This window comes from Hippocampus bargibanti, linkage group LG04 (assembly GCF_051943395.1).
Source record: "Hippocampus bargibanti isolate YZ-2025 linkage group LG04, ASM5194339v1, whole genome shotgun sequence".
NCBI classification, from domain to species: Eukaryota; Metazoa; Chordata; class Actinopteri; order Syngnathiformes; family Syngnathidae; genus Hippocampus; species Hippocampus bargibanti.
The window spans coordinates 29,857,970-29,867,656 of record NC_142737.1 but is presented as its reverse complement, the minus strand read 5'-3'; the positions used below and the strand labels follow the sequence as shown (position 1 = coordinate 29,867,656).

The following is a 9,687-nucleotide window of genomic DNA, read 5'->3' as shown; positions in this document are numbered from 1 at the left end:
TGCATATCTGAACTGGTCTCTCAAAGGCAACAGCAGAAGTCACACTGATTTGCAGGTATGTAATTTGTTTTGAGTTTATGCATTGTGTTGGTTTTGTTCTTTGAACACGGTTATGTTCATGCACGGCTGATTTTGTGTAACAGTAAAAAAAAAATCTGTCTTGAATTTGAAAGAAGAATCATATTTTATTTTTCACTCAAGAGAGGTTCGGTGAATGCACATATGAAATTAGTGTAGTTTGGTACCTCCAACAAGCTTAAGAACCACTGGCTTAAAGGACAACCGACACCCCCGCCGGACAAGTAGTGTCCATAATATGTAAAATCACTTCAAATGACAAGCATATTTTACAAAGATTCCACCGCATATAGCTATATTTTACGTTTTAAGACTCGCGCTGAATATTCAGGAAGTCTTATTTTTGAGTTGGTGACAATTCCTGACATCACGTCACGACAGGGACGCCCCTGACCGAGAAAGCGACACACAATGCATTTTGGGCACTTTGTTTGATCTGAAAACTTCATGTTGATCCATGTTGACGGCGAAATTAGAAGGAAAACATGTAAATAACGCGATGGTGAATCGTTGTGTGTTGCACCAAGACAACTATTTGATATTCGCTGACACAAATTCCCAGCAGACAAATCAGCCCATTTCCAACGGAGCTTGGGTGCCATCGTCTGCATGTTCTGGGTGCTACACATCAGTCCTGATGCCTCAAAATGACCCGGAAAGACTTTAATCGATGCAAACATTTATGCTTTCCTTTTCAGAACTATTTGAATCATATTCATAACTGGATGAGTAACAAGAAAGCATCTTCTCCGAATCTGAAACCATTGTTTTGATTCTCGAGCAAGGCAAGACATCTTGGCGTGACTTCACGAACAAGGGGGCGGGACCTTCTGAAAATGAAACTTTCTCAGATCATTTTGAAGTAGTTTTGGGAGACTTTGTCATTTTTATTGGTGTTTTTCATTTGACAAAAATATCAGCTTGGGTGTTTTGGGTATTTTAGATGATATAAAACATTTTTCTGATGTCAGTTAGGAAACCAAAAAATGGTGTCGATTGTCCTTTAATCATACTGTACTTATATAAGCCTTAAAGGACAACCAACATCACTTTTTTGTTTCCTAGCTGACATCAGAAAAACGTTTTATAGCATCTAAAATACCCAAAACACGCAGGATGATATTTGTAGTCAAATGCAAAACACCAATATAATTGACTAAGTGTCTAAAAATTACTTCAATTTGAAACCGGAAGTGGCCAGTTTCAGAAGGTTCCACCCCCTTGTTCGTGGTGTCACGTCAAGACATCTTGCCTTGCTCGAGAATCAAAACAATGGCTTCAGATTCGGAGAAAATGCTTTCTTGTTACTCATCCAGTTATGCATATGATTCAAATAGTTCTGAAGAGGAAAGCATACATGTTTGCAATGGATTAAAGAATTTATTTAGTATCATTTTGAGGCATCTGGAGAGAAATGTAGCACCCACTAGATGGCGTGGAAAGGGGCTGATTTTTCTCCTTGGCATTTTTGTTAGTGAATATCAAATAGTTGTTCTGTGTAACACACAAAGATTCACCATCGCGTTATTTATGTGTTTTCCTTCTAATTTCGGCATCAACACGGATCAACACAAAGTTTTCAGACCAAACAAAGTACCACAAAATGCATTGAGGTGATGATAGGACTGTGACAGTATGTGCTTTCTCGGTCAGGGGTGTTCCTTCCGTGACGCCAGGACTCGTCACCAACTCAAAAAAGAGACTTCCGGAATATGCGTCTGTGCGTCTGTGAAATGTAAATTTCTCCACTGTGAGACTAATAAAGGCATATCCAATCCAATCCAATCCAATATTCAGTGCGAGTCTTAAAACGTAAAATATAGTTATATGTGGTGGAATCTTTGTAAAATACGCTCAGTAAAAGTCATTTGAAGCAATTTTACAAATTATGGACACAATTTGTCCGGTTGTACATTCCATACAAAATATAGCACTGAAGCTACTTAAGTACGAATTCACCTTATGGACGCCCGTTCGGAACGTATGTCGTTCATAAATTGGGAAGCGTCTATAGCTTATTTTGAAGGCACATTTAAAGGACAACCGACGTCTCCGGACAAGTTGTGTCCATAATTTGTAAAATGGCTTCAAATGACTTCTACTGGGCGTATTTTAATAAGATTCCACCGCATATAGCTATATTTTACGTTTTAAGACTCGCGCTGAACATTCAAGAAGTCTTGTTTTTGAGTTGGTGACGAGTCCTCACGTGACATCAGAAAAGGACCGCCTCCTGACCGTAAAAAAGACGCATTGTAGCGTCTTTCCATCACGTCAATGTATTTTGCTGTACTGATTTTTTTTGAAACCCTTGTGTTACATCCAAAAGCCGCCAGCAGAGGGAGTCCAAGCCCCATGCGAGGAATGTATCAGCCTGTGGAAACGAGCTGATTCATTCCTCACAGGACCTGGTCGCCATTTTTCTGCCTCTTTTGTGGGACGTTACATTACAGTCCAGATGCCTCAAAATGACACGGAAGGACTTCCTTAATCAATGGCAAACATGTATGCTTTCCTCTTCAAAACTATTTGAATCATATTCATAACTGGATGTGTAACAAGAAAGCATATTATCCGAATCTGAAGCCATTGTTTTTATTCTCCAGCAATGCAAGACGTCTTGGTGTGACGTCACGAAGTGGGGGCGGGACTTTCTGAAAATGCCCAATTCGCAGCTCAATTTTTTGCAGATTTTTGACACTTTAAGTCATTTTTATTGGTGTTTTGCATTTGACTAAAAATATCATACTGCGTGTTTTAGGTATTTTAGATGCTATAAAATGTTTTTCTGATGTCAGTTAAAAAACAAATAAGTGACGTCGGTTTGCCCTTTAAGCGTTACCATAACGACCAGAGGGTGTTCCAGCCAGGTAGGATGTCTTATCATGATTTGTGTTTATCATGTTTTCATAATACCATTGTTTTCTTGCAGGTAGCATTATATTATTTTGTTGTGTTTGCCCGTCACACCTTAATGGCCAGTTCCTGAAAATATTGTATGATATTAAAACCGATCCATGGGACAAAAAAGGTTGGGGACCGCTGTCATGTAAGAACTCATGTTCTTACATGAGTACCCCAAAATTCTTTAGAATTCATTCACATTTTTTTTCATTGGTGACTCTACTGAAACATAAACACAAAACAGTACCTTGGAATGAAAATACAGTATATTAAGACCTTTTGGAGATGTAGATGGCATGAATTTAAAAAAAATTAGGGTTTCCACCTTGAATGCAACACCAAAGCAGCAAAACAAATTACAGGGCGGCAAAAACTCATACATTCATACATAGAAATGTCCGTTGCAGTTAACGTACAAATAAACATTTAAAACACCCAGTAATATATTTATATTTCCAAATCAATGTAGAGCTATATTTACAGCCATCCATCCATTTTCCAGACCGCTTTATCCTTATTTGGGTCGTAGGGGTGCTGGAGCCTATCCCAGCTGTCTTCGGGCACTAGGCAGGGGACACCCTGAATTGGTTGCCAGCCAATCACAGGGCACATAGAGACAAACGACCGTTCGCTCTCACACTCACACATAGGGACAATTTTGAGTGTTCAATCAGCCAGCCATGGGGAATGTGGAAGGAAACCGGAGGACCCAAAGAAAACCCACGAGGGCCCTGGGAGAACATGCAAACTCCACACAGGGAGGCTGGACCGGGTCTTGAACTCACGACCTCTGCACTGTGCTAACCACTCGACTACCGGGCCGTGCTATATTTACATTCAGACTCAATTCAAATACTTCCATATATCTTCTATGTCAGAGTTGTAGTCGGGGTAGAGGAAGTGGTGGGAACATTCACAGGGTGCAAGCTGAGATCCAGGGAAGGCGTTTCCTCTGGCATAGGAGGACTCTTCTTCTGAGCTTCGAGCTTCTCGATGAGTTGGCTGTGTAGCTCCTTCAAAGGATCACTGCTCTAAAAGATCAAACATTGACACACAATGGTAGTCAATGCAATGTGTAGTTTTGTGTCTCTATTCAGAATTATATTAACCCTCATATTATGGTGGGAAAAAGAGTATGTTGTGGGTCGTTTTTACCTGTCTATCCAATAATCCACACAAAACAGACAAATATTTGGTGACAACAGCAACAACTGAATCTGAGATATTGTAAAAAAAACTTGGAGACACGGACAACATTTTTATCCCATTGGCATATTTTAGAACGGTTTTGTCAATGTTTTTCTCCTTCAAGTTTTTTTTTGTTTTCTGACATTTTCAATGTTTCATCTACAATGTTGTTGAAAATCTTCAAGGGCCAAGAGGCAGTTTTGCACTAGGAGCTGTATGTTGTGGTAGTTTTGTCCTTTGGTGGAATTGTAGTGATACCAAAAAGTCAAAGTCAAAGTCAGCTTTATTGTCAAATATGCTAATATGCATGACATACAGCACAGATGAAATTACTGTCCTCTCGGACGCAGCATGCAAGGCACTTATAATTACTTTAACAAACATAAACATGAAAACGCCAATTTGCCGGGAGAGGGGAGCCGCTGCGTGTTCACGCAGACCATACCAGAGCAAATGGCGCAATCAGGTCAGTCTGGTATCATGATACCAGAGCAAATGGCGCAATCAGGCCAGCCGTAGACCTCATACTCAGGCAGGACAATAGAAGTAATCAGTCAGGACAGTAGAAGTAATCAGTGTAGCAGCAGGGAGTAGTCCTCTGCTCCCCCCAACCTGAGAGCAGGGACCAATCATAGCAGAGTCTGGCACCGCCACATCTGGACAGTAGGGATATATATATAGGGGCGAAACTACCAGCAAAATGACTTTAGTTTGCTGGCAAAGCCTCTTGGATAAGAAGCGAAACATCCGACACCTTCAAAGAAGTACAGATGACGGCTGAAGAAACCTTTTCATCGATGGACCACTCCTGTGCGACTGAGCGCTTACACAGACGTCTAGCTAATAACTGAATTCCAAGGTATGCATGCAAGTCTCATCCAATGGCTTAAATTTCTCTTGAAATACTGTACACACCTCCAATTCAGTCTTTTGCAGTAGAATATTCTCGATTGGTGATTTGATGATGGTACTAGTTCAGCGTGTTTGACCGGAAACAAATTCCTTGTGTGTTCTACATACTTGGCAATAAAGATGATTCTGATTCTGATATTAACAGCTGAAATTCGGATTGAAGAACACCAACTCATGACAAAAAATATTGTAGCACCAGGAGTTATTTTGATAACAATAGTAGGTGAGTCTGCCTTGACTTTGGTGTGGTGAAGCTGACCATTTTATCTCACCATCCTTGGATGCCCATATCCCCTGCGTGGCTGATGATTGCCGCATTCCTTGGTTTTCATCCAATGGAGAGACAGCAGTAGACCTGTCCTCTGTCATCTCATCGTTGCAATACTGACAAACTGAATCATCAATAAGACTGTCTTCTGTCTCTTGAGAGAGTATCCGTGTCTGAAATCTCTTCCTCTGCTATCCCAATTCGAACTCTGTAATGAAGCTTTAAATCTTGTGAGGCTCGGTTTTGGTGTGTTGGTCGAAGAGATGACATGGGAAGGGTGACAAGTCACTCTGTGTTCCTGAATGTTCCTGCTCTACACACATCTGGCTCTTTGGAAATCAAAACAAACCACTGTTCATCAAATAGACATGCCTATTTTGGATCTGAACAGCTGCTTGCCTACATTCCAGTGCCTGGGTCAAAATGACACCCAACATCAAATTCGTAATCAAACTGTGCAGACATTCCACTACACATTAGAGCAGTGGTTCTTAAACTGGGTTCGATCGAAATGCAGGCTGTGTTTTGAAACCAATCAGTGGTTTGTGCTTAAACTGGTTTATTTGTTTTATTCACTTCATAATTCATTTTTGACTGCTGCGATATATTGTCCAAAAAATAAAGTAGTTGCTGAAGAAATGCCGCTTTGTGTCCAGTCAATTGTCGAAATTTGGCTAAGCTAGTCATTGTCCCACCTCTGTGTGCCCCCCCCCATTCCCCATCAGCACGATGGGGGACAGGGCTTTCAGCTGCTCCGCCCCCAAATTCTGGAACTCACTTCCTCCCAACATTCGTAACATCCATTCTCTTCCCACCGTCAAATCCCATCTCAAAACCCACCTATTTAGAATCACATTTTCTGTGTAGCTCATTCTCTTGTTTCTATTTATTTTATTTATTGTATTCTATTTGTGATTGTATTTTATTTATTATAGTACCTATGCTTGTCTGTGACTTTAAAGTGTCCTTGACAGCTTTAAAAGGCGCTTAAAATGAAATGTATTATTATTAATATCTCTGCAGAAGTGATTGGAGAGCCCTTTTCTCATTTCTCTATTGAATGAATGCATGCGTGTGACTTGGTTCTGGGTGTTTGGTGTTCTTATTTTACCATTGAAAGTATCTCAATAATTCATCATCATTAAGTTTGTATAGTTTCTTGTTCTGTAGCCACAAGGGGACATAAGCCAGTGTCTTCTTGTGCCGGTCCCAAGCTCGGATAAATACAGAGAGTTGTGTCAGGAAGGGCATCCTACATAAAGGCTTGGCCAAAACAAATATGCAAATTAAACCTCTGAAGATGGAGGACACTGATTCGCTGTGGCGACCCCTTGAAAGGAAAAGCCAAAAGGAAAAGAAGTATCCCAATAACATTTACAGTTGGGGTTTTAAAATTTGGTTGTACAATTGGTAGTTAGTTACAATGCCTTGAACTTCAAAATATTTTTGAAGTTCAGGCCCCCATACAGAGCTTTTTGCTGGGCCATCGGCCACTGTCTAAATGACCCCTTCCACACCACAACTCTTTTAGCGTGACTGGTGCTCCCCAAGATGGTACATTTTACTGTGTCAGCATATTTCACCAGGTCAGTGTAGGGCTGTGTGGCTCGACCATCATCACTGTAAAGGATGAACAGATGGAGCGAGCGTACTCATATCTCCAGTGAAGGTGTGTCTTATGTCATTGAATTTCTTATTAATGCATGCACTCAGTGAACTGTAGTAAAGAAAATCCAAGAGCAACATTATAAGTGTAAGTAAAATTATTTCAGAACAAGTGTTCAGGTCGCATTTTAAGCAATAACAACTTCAACTGAGTGTCAGAGCAATGTGGTTTTCATCCCAGTCATTGAACAGTGGAGCAGCTCTAAACCCTCAGCAGAGACATTGAAAGGGAGTTTCTTTGGGTTTTTGGGGGGAGGGAATTTGACTGTGTCTTGTTCTTTGAGGAGTTGTGTGGAGGGTGCCTCGCGGGCATGGCGTACCAAGACTCCCAATAAGGGCTGTTTGCCGGCAATGCAGACCAAACTCTGACATTCGTGTCACATGGACCAATCAGCTGGAATTGTTTCCGGTGAGGGTTTGGCCACCCTACCCCCCATGGCTGCCTTTTGTTCATAAGCTTTGTGAACAACATTTCTAGGTGCAGTCAAGGTGGTGAGAAGGTTTTCCCTTCAGCATCTTAGTACTGCATCCCTGCTTTTTACAGATGATAGTACTGCCTTCTTCAAGCCATGAACTTTCCGCAAACTGGATCGCTAATAAGAGATGGGGTGAACAATTTTTTTTATATACCTGTACTGTATAGTGCAGTTGTTTTTGCAAAATAATGTATTGTTGCACTTTGTTGCATGTGTTGTCAGACATGGATAATACAAACACACTTCGGACGTTCATACAGGAAATTCACTGTTCCATAGTTGTTTCACAGCTCTGATTAATAAAAGTAAGTTAATACTTTAATGGTAAACCTAACCTGTTTCGGAGGTTCCAGAGTTTTCATCAATGTTTCCATATAGGAAGGGAGCACCTTGTGGTGCAGGTGCAACAGCATCCGTAGAGTATGTCTGTGAACATTCTCTTTACTGTAAAATACAAGCAGTAAAGATCCATAGTTAAAAAAAAATGTCTGTTTATTTCAAAGCTGCCAGAACAAGTTAACAAGGTTATTTTTGCCCATGTTCAATCTGAAATTGATGTGCTCAAGACAGGATAACATTCCATAATATGGGAAGAATAGCCAACCTGGAAAAAGTAGTCAATAGGAAGCCATCAAACACAACTGAACAAAATTCTTCTCCTCCAAACTCATCAGAAAGCAGTGTAAGGTGTCCGGTAAGCAGGTGCAAGAAAATGTCACCAAAAGCCATGTCATTATAAGTCTCCACTGAAGGGAAAGAAGACATTGGAATGATAGATTTTACTTCATTTCAAGAAAAAAAGTGCAGTTCACATTAAACATTTACTTGTTCAAATGGCACTTTTTTATAAAGAAAAATAAGACTAAGTTATATTATTTAAAAGAAATTCTACTCTTAATATGGCCCACAACCTGTAAGAGTTAGTTGAAATTTACATTGGCTGTTTTAATTGACCATGAGTTTGAATACGATGGGTTTTCTTAGTTATTTATTTCTATTTCTAATATGTATTTTTTTCCTCAATTGAGTTATACAAGGTATAGGTCACAATAATCTATTTTGTAATAATAAAATACTACTACTACTACTGATTCGCTGTGGCAACCCCACAGCGAATCAGTGTCCTCCATCTTCAGAGGTTTGATTTGCATGTTTGTTTTGGCCAAGCTTTTACGTTACCTGCCCTTCATGACACAACCCTCTATATTTATCCGGGCTTGGGACCGGCACAAGAAGACACTGGCTTGTGTCCCCTTGTGGCTACAGAACTTAATAAAGATTAAGATGCTCAATAAAAGGCAATGGCAGCATTACATTTGTGTCATTTTTATATCAACCCGTAATTTTAATATGGATCTCTAGACATCTATTGAAGCATATACAGAAGAAAAGCTAACTATATTTAACAACGGTGGCGGTTAATTTCTGAGAATGCTCAAATTCATGTGAGTGTGAGGGCCTAAGTGCATTCTTGAGCCTTGTTTTAGCCATTAGCCCAAATTTCTAAACATAAGATCGACTTTTAAAGTTATAAAGTTTTAAATACTGTAGGATTCATTGTGTCATGTTTCTTCACAAATAAATCATATTTTACATATTTATGTTTGAAGCATAAATGTGGAAAAATGTGTTGAGTTTTTTTTTTGAGTGGGTTCTGCACTCTGTCAGTGTTATAGTTTTTGAACTGATATTTGTACATTTGTACAAGTTAAATAAGCAATGGGAAGTGCCCAGGTTGACTACTTTGAAAAAAAAACAGGGTGGATTCTCACCTAAAGCAGGTAGCAACCTTTGTAAGGCATTCTTGTTTCTCAGCTTGGCTATGTGTAGGATGTAGTAGAGACCCATTTCACAGGCCACTCGGTTCTCCTGCAGGTATCTGAGGCAAATCCAATCACATATGTGACTCATAAGGATTGACTACTTTCGAATGCCACACTTTTCAGATTTTTTTTCATTAATTCATTCATCCACAGAGACGAACCATCCACACTCACACCAAGGGACAATTTTGAGTGTTCAATCAGCCTTCCACGAGTGTTTTTGGAACGTGGGAGGAAAGCAGAGAACAAGGAAAAACCCACGAAGGCTCTTGGAAAACATGCGCCTCCACAAGGGGAGGCTGGAGCTAGAATTGAACCTGTTACCTTTGCACTGTGAGGTCACCGCGCTAAGCAATGGCCACCCTTTCTGATT

General features: G+C 40.1%; 1 protein-coding gene across 1 annotated transcript in view; it reads right to left on the bottom strand.

Annotated features, from left to right (window-relative positions):
• Nucleotides 1–755: 755 nt before the first annotated feature.
• Nucleotides 756–9,687, bottom strand: part of nelfb (negative elongation factor complex member B) — a 31,397-nt gene continuing 22,465 nt past the window's right edge. The window contains exons 10-13 of the mRNA XM_088995051.1: nucleotides 9,264–9,370; nucleotides 8,096–8,237; nucleotides 7,827–7,935; nucleotides 756–4,013 (exon numbers count right to left, since the gene is read on the bottom strand). Of these exons, the coding sequence (XP_088851177.1) occupies nucleotides 3,852–4,013; nucleotides 7,827–7,935; nucleotides 8,096–8,237; nucleotides 9,264–9,370 (520 nt within the window). The 3' untranslated portion in view covers nucleotides 756–3,851. The remainder of the gene's footprint in view (nucleotides 4,014–7,826; nucleotides 7,936–8,095; nucleotides 8,238–9,263; nucleotides 9,371–9,687) is intronic.